The sequence below is a fragment of the Plectropomus leopardus genome, chromosome 20, assembly GCF_026936395.1.
Source record: "Plectropomus leopardus strain MGB_pleo_1.0 chromosome 20, ASM2693639v1, whole genome shotgun sequence".
Taxonomy (NCBI): Eukaryota; Metazoa; Chordata; class Actinopteri; order Perciformes; family Serranidae; genus Plectropomus; species Plectropomus leopardus.
Window position 1 is genome coordinate 26,950,561 of NC_142195.1, and position 22,439 is coordinate 26,972,999.

At 37.7% G+C, this 22,439-nt stretch overlaps 1 protein-coding gene across 1 annotated transcript; it reads left to right on the forward strand.

The window, feature by feature from the left end:
* The first annotated feature begins 1,730 nt into the window (after nucleotides 1–1,730).
* On the forward strand, nucleotides 1,731–21,000 carry ccni (cyclin I). The gene is made up of 10 exons (XM_088070639.1): nucleotides 1,731–1,966; nucleotides 4,355–4,511; nucleotides 14,163–14,297; nucleotides 15,083–15,157; nucleotides 15,385–15,525; nucleotides 16,469–16,597; nucleotides 16,794–16,895; nucleotides 17,244–17,409; nucleotides 18,375–18,610; nucleotides 19,444–21,000. The coding sequence occupies exons 2-10, from the start codon at nucleotides 4,398–4,400 to the stop codon at nucleotides 19,678–19,680; spliced, it is 1,335 nt and encodes a 444-aa protein (XP_087926765.1). The 5' UTR covers nucleotides 1,731–1,966; nucleotides 4,355–4,397; the 3' UTR covers nucleotides 19,681–21,000.
* The last annotated feature ends 1,439 nt before the right edge of the window (nucleotides 21,001–22,439 follow it).

A 22,439-nucleotide genomic window follows, 5' to 3' on the forward strand; every position in this document is an offset into this window, starting at 1 on the left:
CCGTTAGAATCGAAACACAGCCCTTCTGTAACATGAGACCATCCTCCTGTAATTGACGTCTCCTCCAGCCAATCAGCGAGCAGCAGTTTAGAACGTTCAAATAGTCCGCCCAAAATGGGGCGCTGTGATTGGCCCGCAGGTGTTCAGTCCCTGACGCAATCTCAGCATTACGTAGTGCTTTTTGACTGTGTGTAACTTTATGATTGATGTCAGACCAGACATAATATAACATCTGTGGATGTTAAAAATGGTTCCCAGTCTGCCTGTGGGATTGTTGCAGTGCTGAGAACCTAAAATACATATCTGTAATTAAAATTCCCTAATTTATTTATAATATTTCAGTGTGCAAAAGGAGTTTTAAGGTGCAATAATTCTTTATATCACTGTCTTAGCTGCAATATTTGGTTTAATATATTAACTAATCATCTGTGCAATTAATCAAATGTGCAATATTCTCCCAACTCTTCAATGAAGGCTATGTTTAACATATAACACACATTGTATTTATTGTATATATTCTTATTTATGTATGTCTTTGTTGTTCACTGTTGCATTGTACACATATATTATATTTTTATAATATATATTTTTACATTTGAACTTACACACTAGTTTTATACATTGTATCACTGTATCGCAGCATTTACTCAGCAATTACCCAATAAAACTAATGTCTTCACACACAAATAAAACATGAGTAATAATTTGTATTTAATCCTGACTAGTTGTTGATGTCATATGTGAAATGATTTCTTCAAGCAGCGACGGTCTGTCGTAAAATGAAGTCAGCAAAATCTACTAAATTCCGCCTTTAAGAGGAACTATCACATGTACAAACGTCAGTGCAAAATAGATTCCTGGATTACATCATATTCAAAGTTACAGAAAAATCCACCATAAAAGTGACATTTTTCAAAGTAATCATCATTCTGTTACAGACAATTGTAGGAGAGAGACATTGAAATGTGTTGTTATTATAATTTTAATATATTATTTGTATTATTTTAATGTATTTATTTTTTATCACCATCAGCACAAATGCCTACATGCTCCCACAACTGTCTAAGATCCAAAAAAAATGCTGTTTGTTAGATTGGTCAGTAAGTGAGTTACAAAAATAGTTTAAGAATTACAAATTCACGAATATGAAAACTTTATTGTCCACAAATGTGAAAATTTGCCTTCAGTTTCACATTAAAATACATAAAAGACACGCCCTAAAAACATAACAATAAATAAATAAATACAGACAGCAAGGCGCAAATAGGTTCAAACGATATATTCAGTGACACAGATAGGTTAAATTTATAAAGAATATTAAATATAGAGTGGCTGCTTATAAATATAAATATGTTTGTACAGTTTGAGATAGTTAGTGTAAGAGTGCATGGTTATTACATGATGTCCAATTTGCTTTGTCTGGGCTCTTACTATCTGTTTTAACATATTTTTTTGGTCACTGAAATAAAATAATGGTTGATTTCCTGGAATTTATAAATAATGTATTGTATTGTATCTTCTATTGTAATATGCATTATATATACATAATAAACTATCTATTTGAGTCCCATGCTCAAGTCTCATGAATATCATGCTTACCATAAACTCCTAATTTAAAGTATTTATTTGTATATTTTCCCATAAACTCGCAGTATTATAATGGGAATATTCCACAGAGGGTGCCTTTGTTTTGTGTACCCGGTCGAGCAGAAGGGGGGCGGAGCCGGAGTCCCTCTCTCTTCCCCCCGAGTCCCCTCCTCGGAAGTAGACGCATCTGTCTATATTCCGTTCATTTATTTTTGTATCTTTTTTTACAATAACCCCTTTTCCCCAACGCGTAGCGCCATGGACGCCAGGATGGACGACTAAACTGAAGAGCGGGTCCCCGATTTCACCCCTAAATTCATCCTTGAACCGAGAGGACCGGATGAAATCCAACTGTGGTTTTCTCCGCTTCGCAGGGGAGGTAAGACTGGGGCTCCGTCTACTTCCTGGGAATGACTCAGCCGTTTAAACGCCCCCAAATGTACATGTACCGCCGTTTTGGCTAAAAATGCACCCAAGCTATTTACACGCAACACCCACAGATGTTTTTAACCGATATTTTCAGCATTTATTTGGTTAAAACGTGTGAATTTGTGTGTGACGTTAGGTGAACTAGCTAGTTGCTAGCGACGCCACAGGGACGCTAGGCTGCTAAATTAGCCCCGTTCCAGGGAGTAGTCGTATCCCGGGTAATAATGAGGTGAATGCAGTGCACCTGCTTCAGAAGGCCCGGTGGTTTCCATAAAAAGTGGGACCTTCCGGAGCATTTTAATGGTACTTCCCGACAAAATACAAAGTAACCTCTCGCTGTTTCGCTAGCGAGAAAGCTATCGGGCTGTTACGTAACGTTATCTTTACGCTAACTCCAAGTTTGTTATTGTGGGTAACGTTACTACTGTAGAGGGTGAAACGGTCTTTTTAGGGTCTGCAGAAACCCACTTTGAGCTTTTAATTGCACCATAGCATCTTAAAATCCTGCAATAACAAACATGACCTCAAGATTTCCTCTGAGAGTGTCCACAGTTAGCTTTGCATGCTTTGTTTCATCATTAACAGCAAATGACAGCAGGAAAAATGGATTTGCCCAACACAGACTTTTATTTACTGTTGTAGGAATAAAGGGTATTGATACATTTACTATATTCTAGTATAATGTATATTTATATTCCAGTATTAAGAGATTTAATGATATCATAAGATATACCATATAATGGGGGTGGAGAGTCTGACTTCAATTTGCAAAACCGCTCTTTTCTTATTATATTTATTAATTTGTTTTGTTTTTAAATATTTTTATTGTGTTTTAATTGTGCTTTTATTGTAATATTGTTTTAAGGAATGTACAGTTATTTGGGATATATTTAGATTATTATTACTATTTATGTTAAAAAAATAATGAATGATTAAAACAGTCAGACTTACATGTCTGGTTTCGGATTGTCCAAATTAATTACCTAAAAAATCAGAACCTCATCACATTTTAAAATATATGTATATTTATTTAGGAAACAGCACATTTAGTGGTCAATACAAAAAATACTAAATAATGAGAGAAGTAGGTACAAACCAGACATAAAAATAATTTTAAAAAAAAGTATGAACACATGGGGGGAGAAAGAGAGCGGAGCGGACATTCAGAGACACCGGCAGAAACACTGGCAGAGACACCAGCGCAGAATGAGACCGGAGCGGAAATTTGGAGACACCGGCGGAGAATGTGAGCGGAGCGGACATTCAGAGCAGAAACACTGGCAGAGACACCAGTGCAGAGTGAGACTGGATCGGACATTCAGAGCAGAAACACTGGCAGAGACACCAGTGCAGAGTGAGACTGGAGAGGTTATTCGGAGACACTGGCGGAGACACCAGCGCAGAATGAGACCGGATCGGACATTCGGAGACACCAGCAGAGAATGTGAGCAGAGTGGACATTCAGAGACACTGGCGGAAACACCAGCGGAGACACCGGCGGAGAATGAGAGCGGATCAGTCAGCATCAGTAACTCATCCCCGACTTCTCTTTCAGTCAGTCGCTGACTTGTTTTTTACTCAACCAGCAGGTGAAATAAGGACAAAAGTGCAGATGTTTTTATAGTTAAACATTTTTTCACTGCACTCCGCACAGTACAGTCTACAGCTGATTGTGGTCTCAGGTTCAAAACTTTTGACAGATGACAGTTTCTGTTGCCATATTGCCCAGCCCTACTTTGTTCCACTAACACTACACACTTTGTTTGCTTATTTCTTGTGAATTATTAACTCATTTTAATTAATCACTCCTCCAAAAAGCCTAAAAAAAATCACTCGGAGAGGAGAAAATTTCTCTGTGACTAGCTAGATACGAATTAAATGATTGATTAATCGGTTGTTGTGAATTTGATTGAACAAGTTCAAGTTAATCTTTTAACTGATAAGCTATGTACTGATGTCAAAGTATATGCAATATGTTGCTGTAAGAAATAAGCATTGCAACTTTAGTATGTAGATATAAAAGGCTCATTTTAAGGTTTTGAAAACAGTGATTTTCATTTTCAGGTGATTGTAAATTGATGAAAACATAGTTTGAATATTACATAGATTTCTGCCAAACAAATGGCCCTAAATTAAACACTCGATCTTTAATATATGCAACCGTGACAAGGGGCGACAAATAGATATCACTCCTTTTTTAGGTGTCACTTCAGCCGAACTTAATTACATATTGTCCATAAAATCACCTGTTCTCAGTCCTCATTATTGAGAAGTCATGAAGCATTAATCGAGTGAGGGCGTGTTTTGGTGCCGTCTGATGTGCCGTGTCTCTGTGCAGGTCGCTGTATCCAGTGGGGAGGTAGGCTCAACCAGGGGAAAGAATGAAGTTCTTCGAACCCTGGGGACGCCAGAGGCTGTCTTTTCTTCTGGAAAAGGCCGCCTCTAGGGAAGCCAAGATGTGGAAGGTCTACGTGCCAAAGAAGCCCTCCTCACAGGTAATAATTTACCACGATTTATTAACTAATGCTGACAAATCACGTCTCAACATTGACCAAAAAATGATTACAGAGCTACAAATATCTACCATCTACCAGTGCATAGCTGCAGTTTGACCAGACGGCAGTCCCATGAGTTTATTCTCAAGATTACAACTTTTGATGTGAATTAATCTTTATTTCGAACATGTAAAAACAAAACACACAAATAAAAGCAAACAAGCCTTATGGCAAATTTAATGAACAAAAACAAAAAGGCAAAAACAAGACAACTTTAACACTCCATAACTGACTTCTTTAAGTTTGGTGCATGTTTCATGAGAAAAAGCAGAGTTCAACATTTTACAGAATACCAGAGATGACCTGAAAAGACACCTGTTTTCTTAACTTCATGCAATTATTAGAATTCTAAAATAATAATAAATTATTAAGAAAAATCCTTGTTTTTGGAAATGGGCAATGGCTTTACCAAACTGGCAAATTTATTTATTTTTTAATTTTAATTATTTATTAAAACTTCTTTTTACTTTATTTCATTTAACTTAATTTTTTTTTTCTTTTTTTCCTTTTATTTTCTTTTATTTCTTTTTTAATTACTTGTTAAGGTGGAGATTTTCTTCTCACTAAGTAGTCTGTTCGCAGCTCTGGTGAATCACAGACCTGACAGCAGATAACCTGTTATCATGAAGAAGCTGTGGATTAGAGACGTGGTGAATCACCGAGCAACGACTCCACTGACGTTTTGTTTCACTCTATATGTCGCTACGCTGAGTCGACCTCACCCAGTTTCTGAGTCTAAAGACACGTCCTCAAACTATGTCACAGATGTTTTGTTCCGTCACACCCTCAGCTGGTCTCGCCCCGTTTACTGGCACATCCTGAAATGATGTCAGTCACCTGAAATTACTCCAAACCTTCATTTGTATTTCTCCATCCACTAATTCAGGTGTGCTCTGCCCTCCGCATCATTTTAACATTAAAATAAAAATATGTTTTTCTTTTACATTACCATTCTCTTTTTCTTTAAATCAAATTTTAGCTTCAGTGTTAGCTCAGTTGTTTGTTTAAATAAGCATAAATTAAATAAATTACTCATCATTTTTCCCTAACATATTATCAAGTGACTTATTACTTACATATTGTATTAATGATTGTGACATTTTATATATTTTACATGTAAAATAAGCAATGTGGTCCTTTAGTGAACCCGTCGGCTTGGTCACAGTTCATCTGACCCTTTTCCTTTTTTATCAGATTCAGGTCATGACCCAGGTCAGCTCTGTTGTTTCTGTGACGTTTGGTTTTCAGTTACATTTCTGACAGATTGTTTTGCCTGCTGGTGAAGGCGTTTCTCTCGCAGGTTTCATTGTTCCAGCCTCACCTCAAGCTCTCCTGTAAATATGTAATAAATAGAGTCTATTGTCTGCTGGATGGTGACACTGGTGTCCAAATACACCTGTGAGGCTCTGCAGCAGTAATCAAGAGCTTAACATAACATAACACAACATAGCAAGCAAAAGCCCTTTAAATTGAGGGTTTGTAATTGCCCATTAACACCATGTTGCAGCTTGTTTATTTTCTCTCCTGGCTGCGGCCCTGTTGCTCAATACTGGACAGATTTAAAAATTTTATCTATTAGTCACTTTGACACAAAAACATTGGGAAATAGAGTCCAAGTTGAAAAATACTAATGTTACCTTTTAAACAGTAATTAGTTAATTTGTCTGCCTTTCACATTATCATAACATAAATTAAAAATATAATAAATGTTTAATTTTTATTCTGGAAAAAAAGGGGAAAAAATTGTCGCATTTTTTGTTAAATAAACACTGACGATTTATTCCCAAGACATACATCGTTCCCCTTGCAGTCCTATATGAGTTATTTTCCGTGTATTTATTCCACATTAGTACTGTAGTATTTTCCTGGAACATTTCCTGTGTGGGACTCGTTGCAGCGGCTCTGCCAGTGACTCATGACGCGGCGATTGCAACCTGATCTAATCAAGATGATCATGTTAACTGTGTTAATGGGATCGACAGAGGGGCATCCCCAGTCACTAATCTCTGCAGGAGAAACCTTCAGTTCTGCAGTTTACTCAGAGAAAAACACTAATGCACATAGAAAAGCCGGAAATTAAACATTCATTTTTGCTTTGTTGTGAAAGTTTGCCGTCACAAAACTGGTGCATGACCAAGAAATACATGTTACATCATGTTGACAGTGGTTCATAACAGTGGCTCTAAAGCCAGCATAAAGAATTATAGCAAGTAGAAATAAGTACAAGCACAAGTATATAAAAATATAAATGTAAAAATAGAAATACATTAATAGTAAACAGTTAGTATGATATGTAAATATTAAAAAAGTATGTATAATATGCTGAGTATGTAAGTGTAAAATATAAATGTAAAGAAGTACAGTAAGACGATTAGCACTAATGTGTGAATATTTAAATTATATGTATAATGTGCTGAGTGTGTAAAATATATAACTGCGCCTTATGCTACAATACAATAATAAAACTATTATGTCAGTTCAAAATATAAAAATATAAATATGTGGGTAATGCTACAAGGAGATATACATAAGTAAGAATAACAACGAGAATGTATAAAATATGTGTCTCATGTTGAATATAGCCTACAAGAATATTGCACGTTAGATTAATGCACAGAGGATTGCTGTAGTTGAGATATTGCGCCAAATATTGCAGTTAAGACAATGATATAAAGAATTATTGCACCATAAAACCCTATTGCACATTGAAATATGATGAATAAATTATGGAATTTTAATTATAGATATGTGTATTAAGTCCTGTTTATTGACTCAGAGTGTCAGAAACAGGCAGGAATGACTTCCTTTTATTTAGCCTTTTTTACTTTATGAGCTCGAGTCGTTTTAACTCCTCAGACATCCGTGTCCAACTTTGTTTTTGTATTCACAGCAGACAAAAAGGTGTAGCTGTTCAAATTAAATGGAATTAGCAGATGGTTAATCTGTAGCTGTTAATCCAGATCTGCTGCTGAGTCACCGCAGCACGTTCGTGTCGCTGCTACTGTCCTCCGGCCAACGCAACACAATCCACCTCCTGTTGTTGATCTGTTGTTGACTGGTTTTGGATCCCAAAGTGCAGTCAGGGTAGCTCAGCAGGGAAAACTCTGTTCTCCATCCCCTTTTTGTCTTTTTTTTTTTAATGTTAATCAGTTTTAATATGTTAAATAATTGAATTTGAGTTTTCCTCAGCATGACCTCAAGTCACATGAAGTTAGCAGAGAGAAAAGATGAGCCTTAAAATCAAACATTTCCTGGAGAAACAAGAAAGGAATAACTTGAACATAAACCAATGCTTATATTGATAATCAAATAAGACTTTATTTGAAGAGTAATACACACTTCTTTGTTTAGGCCTCGGGCCTTCTTATTCTTAGTTTTATGTAGACAATGAAGAGGCCAGTAAAAGGCAGTAAACGACTGCACCAAGACAGATATGGCACTTATCAGTGCCTTTGGCCGAGTTAGAAGGCATTTAAAACTGGTACAAGAGGTCAAGGAAGCGAATAAGGTCGGTCTCATCAGAGGCAGATAAACAGCAGTGTTTCTGGGTAAAATACCGCTCGACCAGGGTTGATGTTGGTCTTATCCCTCTAGTGTGTTAGGAGATGTTTAAAAATACTTATAAAATACTATAGTCTGGTGCACTGTCTTATCTAATGACATACTGAGTTGTTAGTTACGCACACTAAGATTTTACAAACACTGGGGATCCTGAGTCACTATTTGTAAGACTACAACTAGGTTTCTTTTGAGATTATTTCCCGTCCTCAGGGTTCCTGCTGTCATGAAATACCTGGAAAGGCATGAGTATTGTTGTTCAAAATGAAATTTTTATTGTCTGTTGATAACCCCAAAGAGATGCAAAACAACCCAAAAGAAATGCAAAATTCCCCAAAGATGCAAAAGGACCCAAAAGAAATGCAAAATGACCCCAAAGAGATGCAAAATAATGATAACACACACAAAACAACCACATAGAGAGGCAAAACGACCCAAATTTGACACAAAATGACTACAAAGAATAGTGAAACAACCCTAAAGAGATGCAAAATGACCACACAGAGATGCAAAATAACCCAAAAGAAACAAAATGACCAAAGAGATAAAAAAGACGACTACAAAGGGACACAAATCGACCCAAAAAAGACGGGAAACGATCAATACGCTCAAATATGTGTGATAGGTTATGTTTACCATCTCTTATGTTTCTTGATATTCTCCCAGGATTCCCTCTCTTTGATGATATTTGAATAGAGTTTGAGTCTGATATGTTTGAAAACTATAAATGGGGCACAAAGATTTATTTTATGATATATCCTTGAAAAGTCATCATAGTTTTGAAATTTTGTGCATGAAAATGTATGGGAAGCCTTCATCCTGTTGCCCATGAAAAATGCTACACCAAACTCCCTTCAAGAAATATGACTAACCATTCCTTACGTTTCTGCAGAAACGTACAACTCTAGAAACACAAGCTAAAAGGCGTCATACGTTATCAGTATTTTTGTCATTTTAGCATCAATATGATCTGTAAAGATGAGATATATTTGCGCAGAAACTTTGCATTTTAGATTTTGTCACTTCAACTTGCTACCAGTCTCTGTTGGTTAGCTGCGCTATTTTAGTGGGAGGAGACCGTGGGAATAAAGGTGATCTTTTTAAAGAATTAAAAAAAGTTCCCAGAGGGTGTCACAATGACGAATGTCGGTTTAGTTGGTTTGCATAAAATAAACCAGTTTGAGCTCGTACAGAGCACCGGACCAGCAACAAACCACTCAGTATCATCAGATCTGTGGCTGTGTGTCTTGGGCACTCAGTGAAAGAGGGAGGAAGAGCTGCTAACGGACCGCGACCTGATTGTGAGTTAGATTACGTGTTTTGGGAGGCTGCCTGACAAACCTGGCAGACATGTGGTGATGGTAAACAAGGAAGTTCTGGCCGATTCTCGTGTCCACAAGATCCTCACAAGAATCAGAATCCGATTTAGCCGAGTTCAAAGCCTCCATTGTGGAGCCAGCTGCCCCAGTTTGTGAGCAGAAGGTTGTTGGTGCCTGTCGTGGTAACAACCGAACAACCTGCCAACACCAGAGTGAAGGAGGTCAGAGAGCCAACAGCTGAGTGTCAAATCCGGTGCCAAAACTATTCTTTTATTGCTACGTGACCTTTGAGATATAAACATGTTTTTCTACTCAGCACATCCAACAAACAAAGCCAAAGTCCTCGAATATTAAATGCTATCTAATTATGATCAGGCAGTCTTAAATGGGCAAAAACTGTGATTCGAATCAGCAAATATCTAATCTGACCAGACTTTCATCTGCTATTTTTTTCACTCTCAGTGCCACTGATGCAAATTAAGCGGTACAGAAAAAGCATTGAATTACGACACCCAGATCTAAGTCTTGCAAACATTAAACCCGACCGTAGAGGAGGCAGACTCGTAAAACTCGGAGGAAACTTGCCCGTCTGGATTAGGGGCACTGAGGAAGTCATAAAGCTCTGCAGTGAGAAGGCACCGGGGGTCGGGGGATGAGATTTTTCTTGAAATGGTAGAGCATCAGGATGTTGCTGGATAAAATCTAAATGAAGTGAAATATTTTGTGCGCTCCCGTCAACCTGAACTTAAAATAACACACTAAGAACTTCTGACCTGTGAGTGATTCAGGATCCCCTCGAGATAAGCTGAAAGGAACGACTTAGGAGAAATAATACTTTACATAATATCAGCAAAAGTGGAATTATTGAGTTACTCTGACTAAAACTGGACTTTTAAAATACACGTAAACATGTTAGACCGTCTGAAATCGGACTCGGCTTTCTGCACGTGCTCCTCGTTGAAGTGCTGGCCTCCCTCTGTGTTTATGGTTAGGGACTGTTTGTTACTTATGAGGTGTCGTAAAAAATGGAAGCACTGAAGAGGGACTTTTAATTTTGGCTCAGGTGAGGGACATAACGCTTGAAAAGGTAGTATTTTATATTTGTTTTATATAAAAAAAATCACTCCCCAGCCACCTCCTCTTAAAAATAAAGTGCAGTCCCACAACACTAAGTGATGTCCTGCTTCAGACGAAGCCACAGCAAAATATACTTAAGCCACATTAAAAAAAACAACTAAAAACCAGTAGAGCAGCAGCTCCGCTGTGCAGTGGAGTAAAATCACTGTTTTTCTCAGTGGAGTCTGGTGTTTTTGATGTAACAGCTTCAAATCCCTGTCAGTAAGGGCTGTCATACAAATATAGCGTAGGCTTTACTTCAACTGATCTTGAGTTTTTGTTTTTAGGTTGCTTAAAACTAATCAGTGAAGGCCAAAAACATTTTAAACAAACAATGATTCAAAATGAACTCCAACCTTTGCACTTTATCACTTTGTATTGTGCGTCTTTTATAGTGTTGTTTGTTGTATGAGTGAAATCAGAGACAATCTTCTGTCATGACAGACAGTAAAGATTAGCTGACTCTGCGTTTGCTCAGCTCAGTTTGATTGTATGTACATAACGCAGAGATTTTCGACCCTGAAGTTACTGTTAAAAACATTAACATTAATAAACAGTTGTGATTGTGATTCGGTCTTTATCATAGACTGTATGAATAATGTCGGTTTATGGAAAACTAGCTGAAAGAGGGCGTATCTCCACCTGCTGTGGAGGAGTTGGACATACTTCTGCCAATAAATCGATTCTTCTCCAGTGCTTGGAAGAAGGACAGGAGTCCAATAAAATGTCCTAATTGAGCTATAACCGTAGCTCCACTACACTGTGCATGTAAACGTACTGAGTATCTGGACTACTTTGTGCTGCAGCTGCGACCTGTTGAAGCAGCAGGAAATGGATTTGTGCCACTTGGACAGATTTAGTCTTTTTCGTCCACAGTATGATCAGGCTGGAAGTAGGCCAGCTGTTTTAAGTTTGGACGCTCAGAGCGGAGATCCTCAACGGTGTCGAGTTGCAGATTAGAAGACTAACAGGATCAGTTGCCCTCTGAACTTTGACCCCTGCTGCTAGTCCTGTGCTACAAATGCCGCACTAACCAAACCAGTGATTTTACCTCCGAGACAAATCACCCAAATTGATTTTAATGTTGACGCCTGAATTTTTCAACTATTTTCAGTAATATAGTTTGTTTTTTTAATGATTAATGGTAAAATACCAGCTTTTATATCATAAGATTCATATACTAAAAAGTATTTAAATTATGTAAAAAAGAACATAAACTTTAGTCTCAGTTCGACGTGATTTTTCCGTTTTCCGTGTACACTATCACGAACAGCCAAATACTGGAAATTTTGACTCTGACATGCATTCAACTGTCATCTGGAGGTGGTAGTTATGTAAAGCTTTAGCTGGTTGATAGAAAAAATCTCTGGAAATTTTATTTTACATTTTGATTTATTATTATCATTGGGTCAGTTATGGAAAATGATCATCCAGCCCGAGTGCAGAGGGAGTGCTGAACCCGCATATATGTTTCTTTATTTGCTCTCCTTATCAACAGTTAATGTAACAACTGACACTGTAACACTGTACAGTCTGTGCAAGTGTCAAGTTTATGACTCACAGCATCGACGAAAAGGTTATTTAACCGCAATAATTAAGCAGCAGCTGTATTGTCAGTTTACATCTATAATAATAATAACTTTATTTGTATAGCACCTGTAAAAACAGTTGTTTACAAAGTGCTTTGACAGACAAAGCAAAAGCAGAAACTCTGGGAATAATAAAAAATAAACATGAACAGAACAACAAGAATCAATCAAATTTTATAGAAGTTTAAGAAAATATTGAAAATGCAATAAAAGATAACAAAAATAATACAAAAACGTGTTCAAAGTGTCATAACCAAGCTGACGGCCTGTTTAAACTCAGGTCATATAACACACGTTGACCCCGTCAGACCAACATTTGAGGTCACTGCTTCAGTTTAAAAACACAGCTCATCGTGCAGAGAAGGACTGAACAGTATCAAAAAATAAATATGAACTTTATCTATAGAGCATTTTATACAAAGCTCTGTGTTTCACAAAAAAATGCAACACAAAAAACAAGATCAGACAATTTAAAGACGCTCAATTTTAAACGAACAAAGGAAATATCAGCTCATTTATTTCAGGTGTCAGTTGGTTAACAAGAGGAATTCCTGGTATGTTTTTGGGTCGGGTTTCATCTGGTTTCCGAGCTGGTTTAAGAGGACGCTGGTTGTCCTTTTAGAGGAAGTATATCAGTGACGGAGGCTTTTCTGAATCTTTGCTAAATATCCTGTTCAGTGGAAGCTGAGCCACTTTTTGCCCTCAAGTGTCATCAACTGTCTTAAAGCGAGAGGAGAAGCTTTTAGCTTTTTATTTTCAGACAATAATTGTTTTTACAATATTTTTTTTTGCCCATAATTTGATTTACTGTTCCAGTCATTTTACAAGCAAACATTTTCTGCTTTTCTTTCTCATGTAATAGTCAACTGAATGTCTTCAGACTTTTGACTTTTGGTCAATTACACATGTTGTTTTTATATTTAATCGGCTGAACTGTAGAGCAGATATATCAGTTTGGGTTATATGTTGTCTGATAGACATTATTTTTAATATATAATATATAATAATTTTAATATACTATTTAAAAACGTAATTTTTTAAAATTAATAAAACGTAAGTTTTATTTTATTTTGAAGAAAAGATGCTCAGAGTAATTATAATTATTAAAACTGCCATGAAGTGACTGTTTCAGTGCATTAATGTCATTTTTACAGTAAAGTTTATTCTTTATTTTCATTTTTTGTGTTTGATTTTTAAGGGATAATTTTAAAAATTATTTAATTTTTTATTTTTTATTTTTTTTAAATTTTTAAAATATTTGTTTGTATGTTTTATATATAGTATTGGCTGATATATCAATATTTTTTTACTCCCTAATATCGGTATCGGCTCAAAAAGTCAGTTGAAATCCGTAAATTGACTCAGTGAAAAGAGAAATTGAATTGAACTAATATCGTGACTACATCAAAAGGTTAATTTACTTTAGGACCTGCTCACTTAGGCCGAAGATTATTTCGATGTTACTGAATTTGTTGTATTAGTGAACTTTTTTTCTTGATAAAACAAAATATTTAATCTGTATCATGAAAAATCTGTCATGCATAAGTGCATAACACTTTAAAATTTAAATTTAAAAAGATAATGTGGAAAACTTAGTTGGAACAAATTAACTTGTGTTCATTATTATGGTAATCAAGCATTTAATTAAGATATTTAGAAACAAGTTTAAGTTGATACATAAAAATTAAGTTTTTCACTATATTCAAAAAGAATTTTAAATAGTTATATACTTAATTACCATATTCATAAACACAGTTGATTCCTCATCATTTGTTCACATTATTTTAAAACACATTTTGTGTGTTAAAGTAATAAATAAATTCTGTGATCACAACAAAGCCGTCATAAAAAGTCCAAAAGTTTTTGCCTCATCTTTTATCAGCCAAAATGAGGATAAATACGTGTGAGGACATATTTCATTGTCCCCCACGAGGAAACAACCATGTACAAACATCCTCGTCCGCTGATGTTGTGATGTTGTTGACGTTATTGTTTGTTGTTTGTTGCAGGATACAGACGTCTCCCCGGCCCAGCGGGATGAGGCCGTGCGCTGGTTGACGGAGCTCCACGGGAGGCTGCAGCTGTACCCAGAGACCCTGGTGTTAGCTGTCAGCATCCTGGACCGCTTCCTCACCCCCATCAAGGTAGATTAATGTCACCAATATTACTTTAATACTTTAATCCTGATGTTACTCTGAGTCACAGACAAGGGGAGCTGCTTTTATTGATTATTATCATCTGAAGAGAAACAAAACCAAAACAGAAACTTCAGACCAGATCGAGTTTGATGGTTTTGGTTGGATAGTTTCAGTTTTTTATTGCTGCGTTTTGTGTTGTCGCTGCTGTACAAATACAATGACGAGGCTTTTTTTTCACAGTTGACAGTCTGCGTTTACACAGAAACAGGAAGTGTCAGTTCTGAATGTCCTGCCAAGTCAGGACAGATGTCCCTCACTGAAGACAGGAAGTTACTGTTTTTAATCAGAGAATAAAATGTCCCGGGATTATCAGGAGTTAGCCTTGATAAGAAGTGCTGTTTAAGTGTGTTTTTGTTTGTGTGTGTGTTTGTGTTTCATATCTCAGTTTCTCTTTGTAAACTCAACTATCTGATGGACAGATACTGCTCTGCTACTGTTGAAGCAGAGCGCAGACTGCTGCCTCATGGTTTCTGCCCTCAGTGGAGGACAAAAATGCTGAATCATGTTTTAAAAGGTTGCGTTGTAAGCATTGTCAATAACCAGTGGCGTTGAAGTAGATATCGAACAGTGCTGCTTTTATACAAAGACGAAATATTTTACAAACACAAAGTGAAAAAAAGTAGAATCAGTTTATTTTTTTACTTTAAATTACTCTTAAGAAAGAAAAGTGCGTAAAATGCACCAAACAGTCCCTAAGAGTTAAACTGACTGATGGGATTTTGTCTTTTCAGGCCCGTCCAAAGTACCTGCGCTGCATCGCCATCGCCTGCTTCTTCCTGGCTGCTAAGACCTGTGAGGAGGACGAGGTGAGCATATAAACAACACAACACAACACACACACACACACACACACACACACACACACATATATAATCAGGCAATAGTCGCTGAAGTGCAGCAGAAGACTTCAAAGTTTATGGATCTTTTTGCAAGTGTAAGAATGCACTGAGTTTTCTTGTATCAGGACAGTAAAGGTAACTCTGTGTGTGTGTGTGTGTGTGTGTGTGTGTGTGTGTGTGTGTTTGTGTTACAGCGTGTGCCCTCTCTGAAAGAGCTGGCTGCCTCCAGCAGCTGTGGCTGTTCTCCATCAGAGATCCTGAGGATGGAGAGGATCATCCTGGACAAACTCAACTGGGATCTGCACACCGCCACAGCGCTGGACTTCCTGCACATCGTACGTCCGTCCCTCTCTCTCTCTCTCTCACACACACACACACACACACACACACTGTGTCTGACACGTTTGAGCTACATTTTAAAGGCTTATTTCAGAGGCTTATTTATTAAATCCTGGCTGAGTTGGTCCGTGTTCTGAGCTCTCGGTGATCGCCTGTAATCCAATGGTTGCGGTTCAGTGGCCTGTTTGTGTGTCGGTCAGTTAGTGACACACGGTGGCAAAAAGATGTTACTGCCTGCCTCATCACGGACTATCCTGCTGAATAATGTGTTTTCTTTCACCTCCTGAAGTTAATTTTACTTTTGCTTTACTCAGCATTGTTGCATCATTCTTGCTGGTTATTTATTAGTTATTAGAGGAGTTTCTCTCCATTTGATAATGTTAAAAATCAATGAAATAAATAAAGTAATCTAATCCAGGTCAGTATTAAGATCTGTATTCTCTCTGTTCATGTTATGGATTCTCATTTTGTTTTTCATTGCGAACATATTTAGATGTTAAACAGCAATCAGCATATCGACCATTAATGCCACCCTGACTGGAGCTAAAGTAAAAAAATTATAGGCCGCAACAAAGACGCCCATAAAATGTTGTTCTGATAACAGCTGGCCAGAAGTATCCTGAGATTTCATTGTAATATATTCAGACAAAAATCAAACTATTGTTCTACCAAAAATTGTTGAAGAATCACTGCTCTGGAAGATTTTTTTCATTTTTAAATCACTATTATGTATAAAATTATTAATTTCTTGTGTAATTAGTGGGATAATGTGCAACGAGCGGATTATTATTCCAAAATAACCCCTTCAGATTGATCCTGCATCACCGTGTCAACAACCATTTCTCTTACATTAACCCTTACATGTCTCTGACGTATAAAAATTATTTAACAGCCAGCAAAACTGTTAAATCTGATTATTTTTCTCTTCCTCTCCCACAGTTTCACGCGATGGTGTTGTCGTGTCGTTCCGGGTTTTTGGGCTCCATGTTGGGACTGAACCGCTCGCAGCACCTCACCCTGCTCACACGGCGACTCTACCACTGCCTGGCCGACCACACGCTCATACAGGTACACACACAAACACACACACACACACACACACACACAGTCATTTTACTTTGTGTCACTGACTCCTGTATTCCTCTGTAGTCATGTAACATTGGTAAATCTAAGACATATTCCACTGAGGCTCATATTTTTTGTACGTTTGGACTTGCCACCTCCCTGAAGACTGAACAAGTTTGTCCCTCACGTGTTGCTGTAGCTCAGAGGATCCATGCTGGCCTTGGCCCTCATCACCCTGGAGCTGGAGACCTGCTGTCCTGACTGGCTGGCTCTAACCATCGACCTGCTGAGGAAGGCACAGGTACGTCACAGCCATGGATGCTGACGTTTGGCCCGAAATCGTTTATCCTGACATTTATAATTACCTGATTTTGACCCCAGGAAGATAAACAACGCAAAGCCTGAACGCATACAAAAGCCTGGACGCACACACATTTGGAAATTTAAAATTTAAATAATAAGAAAAACAATAATAAAATCAGAACCACGTGGCCAGCAGTAAGCCAGAGATGAGTAATCGTGGTTTTAATTCTCATTCATGCTGCTTTTATTGTAATAATAGGTGATTATTGTGGCTGTCGTGGATGCTGCAGCCTCCAGAGGAAACATGTCTCTCACTCGCTCTCTTCCTCTTCTTCTTCTCTCGTAGTTCGACAGCTCTGAGTTGATTCGGAGTCGAGAGCTGGTGGCTCGTAGTCTGTCCACACCGAGAGCTTCCCTGCCTCCAAACACTGTCTACATCTACCAACCCCTGCAGAGCCAAACCACCCCGCAGCCTCCGGCCCAGGACCCCGCACTCCCCGGCCGCACACTGGGTATGTTTAAAGGGGAACTCCTCCCATTTTACAAATCGACTCTGTTTACTGGGGAGTACTTCTTCATAAACCGCTGATAAAGTTTTATAAAACCTTTTGTGGCACCAGAGGGAGCTATGTGAAGTCTGACAGATAATTATATATATATATATATATATATATATATATATATATATATTTATATTTTGGTATATCATCAAAAATGTGATGAAAAAGTCGTAGTATAGGGGCGGCCTCTCGCTCAGTGAGTACAGCGTGCGCCCCATGTCGGCTGAGTCCTTGGCAGCGGCCCGAGTTCGATTCTAGCTTGCGGCACTTTGCTGCATGTCACCCCCGTTTTCTCTCCCCCTTTCCTGTCACTCTCTGAATGCACTATAATAAAGGCATGAAAAGCCCAAAAACTAATCTTAAAAAAAAAAGTCATAGTATAGTATGTCGTCGAAAATCCAATAAAAGTCGCAATATAGTATGCCATCAAAATTTCAGTAAGTCATACTATATGTAGTCAAAATTACGATTAAAAATGTAATAGTATAGTATGGCGTTAAATTGCGATAAAAGTCACAGTATAGTGCATTGTCAAAAATGTGCTAAAATGTCATAATATAGTAAAAAAAAAAAAGCTCATAGTATTGTATGTAGTCAAAAAAGCAATGAAAAAATAGTCAGTACAGTACGTGGTCAAAAATAGCATAAACAAAGTCATAGTACAGTATGTCATCAAAAAAGTCATAGTGTATTATGACGTCAAATGATAAACGTCTTCAAGTGATGATACCTGAGTCGGATTTCTTGTTATTTGGAGTTAGAAAGTTGGAGTGCACCAGACTTTTTTGGGGAATAAAGACAATCTCTCTGGTTTTGTTGCATCGACTTATTTGACATGAATACAGATTTTATTCGAGAAGTATCATTGGTCAACACTAAAAGGTTACTGAAGTATTCCTGCAATTTCTTCTTTCCAGGGATCATCACCTCCACCACCGAGTCTTCCTGGGACCCTGCCCTCGTCACCGCCGCCCCTGCCCAGCTTCAGACACCTCCTGATGGGGAGGAGGGGAGCCAGCTGCCCTGGAGCTCCATCTGCTCCTCCACCTCCGACAGCAGCATCCCAGCTCTACTTTCTCCACCTAAACACCTCCGCCACCTGAATCACCTGCAGAAGGTCACACTGCGCTGCAAGGCATCGGCCAAACGCAAGGTAACGCTGTCTCACAAATTTAAGAGCCGGTTCCTTAATAAAAATAAAGCTAAAAATAGAGCGTGTTAAATCCATAAAATTACGTTAAATACAATATTTTAAAGTATGGTGTGTTGTCCTCAGTTCCATAAAAAAATGTCTATGCAGAAACTATGAAGAAAGAGTCACAGTATATATGTGTTCAAATATGTGGTCAAAATTTGGAATAAAAAAGTAAATAGTATAGTATGTCGTTGAAAATAGCATAAAAAAAATCATAGTATAGCGTGCTGTCAGAATTAAGGTGAAAAAGTCATATGACTATGACGTGTCTCGGCACGCTATTTTATGTGGTTTTCAGCTGTTTTTTGGGCGTCATATTTTGACATTTTTTGACATAATATATTATGACGTGTCTCTACATGCTTTGCTATGTGGTTTTCAGCTGTTTTTTGGAAATATTTTCACAGTTTTCACGATACTATTGCATGTCATCAAAAACGACCCAAAAACATAATAGTATTTTATGCTGTCAAAAATGGCAAGGCAGCTTTATTTGTATAGCACATTTCATACGCAGGGCAATTCAAAGTGCTTTACAGAGTAATAAAATATAAAAACATAATAAAAGATACAGATTTATAATGAAAGAGATAAGATAAACAAGTTGAAATCAGTTACTAAATTACAAAAAAAAGATCCAAAATGGCACAAAAACGTCATAGTATAGTATGTCCTCCAAAGTAGCATGAAAAAGTCAAAATGTAGTATGTCGTCCAAAATAGCGTGAAAAGGTCGCAGTATATAAAGTCCCAACCAGATGTCTCTTCCATTATTCCTCCGTCTGTCTTCAGGTGGAGGAGATGGAGGTGGATGACTTCTACGACTGCATCAAACGCCTCTACAACGAAGACGTCACCGCCGCTGTCGTCCAGGAGGGGGCGACACCATCGACGGGGGCAATGCCAACAGGTGGAGGAGGAGGAGGAGGAGGAGGAGGAGGAGGCCTGAGTGTCTGCAGTGTCCTGTTGTCCCGGCAGGAAGGCAGCACCTCTCCCTGCCCGCCTCTGCAGCCAGTCAGTGCCTCCTAGAGACCAAACCGAAACCTGTAAACCAGAACCAGCTTAACACGGACCTCATCTGTTAAGCCACGTTTAGGCAGCCGTGACGGGCAACTCCCTCAGCAATAGGCAACAAGGAGAAAGAGAAATATTTAAGTCAGTGTTTCAATTTGCACAAAAAGCAATCTAAAGGCAGCTCCTCTGGAAAAGTTGCCCGTCACGGTTGCTGGAGAAAATTGTCCTCGTGATCACGGCTTCTTAAGAAACGTACAGAAGAAGGAAAATACCGACCTCTTACGGGAAACAAGGCAGTGATTCGGATGATTCCGGTGGTTACGATGGTTTTGGTTTCAGCGTTAACGACCCCGGCGTGACCCCGAGCGGTTCGGCCGTCCTGAGGTCAGCTCCCATCATCCCCTGCAACAGAAAAACAGAGCCCAAAAAAATTTAAACATTCAAAAAATAAAAAACTCGCTGCTGCTACTTTCTTATTAATATTTGTTGAAAACACATCACAAAATGTTCAAAAAAATTAAAAATAGAAAAGTAACCCTCAAAAAAACTTTGAATTGACTCCCCCCCGTCCCCCACCGTCTCCTTCTCTGTCCTGTTGTGAAATAATATTAAAACTGTTTGTCAGCTTTTATTTGTTGTTCACATCTTAAACTCTTTCCTTTCATATATTTATGTTTTTATTCTATCTCTTTCCTTCCTCAGTCTGCATGTTTTCATCTCTATAACGTCTTCATAGAGTCTAAATCAAAAGTACGGCTGTTTCCGTATAGGCGATTATCTGTATTACTCACCCAGGTAGAAGAAGTTTTTTTGTGAAGTGCAATTTGATTGTTAATAAGATGCTAATATAATTCTCCCTCCTAGGAATCCCTGTTTTTCCTTTTCCTCTCAGCTTGTTGTGATGGCTTGACTGAATGAACAGGTTGTTTTTATTCACCCACAAACTAAAGAGTCTCTTTGAAGCTGCTTGATTATTTTCTAGACTTTAAGAACTTTGTTGTCCTGGTACAAATAACAGGGCCCTCGTAAAATGTAATAAAACAACCACGACTTATTTAAAGCATTTTAATATTGAGCTAAGAGACAGAAATGTGGTTTTTGAGTTGATGTCTGAGCTTCAGATGGAAAAAAATGTGACAATCTTTACTTTGATGTACAAAAAAACTGCTACAAAAACATGCTCTGTTTTTATCTCTTGAAGTTCTGTTGAACATATTTTTATTCCTGCAAAAAGCTCTGTTGTTCCTGCTGTGGGAGCTGCTGGAGGCTGCTCCAGGTCCCTGAACGCACTGTGGCACCAATACATGAAGAGATACCAGTGTGAAAACTGAGAAAGCTTTGTGTCTTTTGTCTTCATTTCATCACTATGAAACATGTTTTATATTTGAGTTTTATAACTGAGAATATTATAGTTTTAGTGTATAGAAGGATATCGCAATACACGCAGGTGTTAAGGGGTGAAAGGTCAAATCATGCAAGTCAGGCGATGGAATGCCATTAAAATTAATTAAAAAGCTGTTTTTCATCAAAAATGTGATTTAAAAAAGTCACATTGTAGTATGCTGTCATAAAATGTAGATTAATATGGCAAAAAATACCATGAAAAAGACATCACAGAGTACACTTCATAGTATGGTATGGCACAAAAACATAGCATGTCATCAGAACTGACCCAAACTGGCTAAAAAATGTCATAGTATGATCAAAATGCCATACTATAGTATGGCATTAATATGACAAAATTACCATAGTATGGCATTTTAGACGAATTTTCGCTATATTATGATGCTTTTGGGTGTTTTTTCAACATATCAACATATGTCTATATCATGACGTGTCTCCAAATGTGTTTTATGTGGTTTTCAGCTGTTTTTTGAACATGTTATATTTTGATTTGGCAAAAAATGTCAAAATATAACATGTCCAAAAAGCAGCTGAAAACCACATAAAATAGCATGCAAAGATACGCCATAGCATAGAAAGTTAAACAGAGTCATAATGTAGCATGTCAAAACACGTCATAGTATAGTATGTCGAAAACACTTCCAAAAACGTCCTAATATAGCATGTCCAGAGCCCTTTAAGAGGTTTATTGCGTTTATTCTAGTGCACTAAGCATCTCTAATAAATGACAGAAAACGTCATAGTATAGTATGTGGAAAAATGTCAAAATATGACGTCCCAAAAAAAGCTGAAAATCACATAGTATAGCATGTCGAGACATTTGTGCCTGACAAAATGATGATTTTGGTCAATTATTACTATTATTATTATTATTATTATTAATTTGTCCTCATTGGGACCTAAATAAAATAAAATACCCCTACCTCCCCTATGATCCCAAAATGATTTAGAAGAGTAAAAAAAAAGCCAGCATCGTCATAATTGTTATCAGTGAGAGGATAACTGATAACAACCTGGAGACTGACTTGTTTCTAAAAATAAATCAGTGTAACGTTTAGGGCGCCGCTGATCTTGAAGACGTCTGTGTCTGCGTCTGATGATCGATGATGTAAGTCAACCGTCACGTTTCCCACCGTTACCACTCTTTTTTTTTTTTTTTAAATAAATGATGTTTTATTCATGCACACACGCGCGGACACACGCGCGCACACAACCACAGCTGCCGACACGTGATACAACATCCGTCTGCTACTGTCAAAAACAACCGGCATACAGATACGTTTTCAAAATAAAAATTACATGTTGACAAATTCACGATTTACGAGAGTAATAGAAATGTATTCGATGCGCGTGTATTTAAAGAAGGTTCA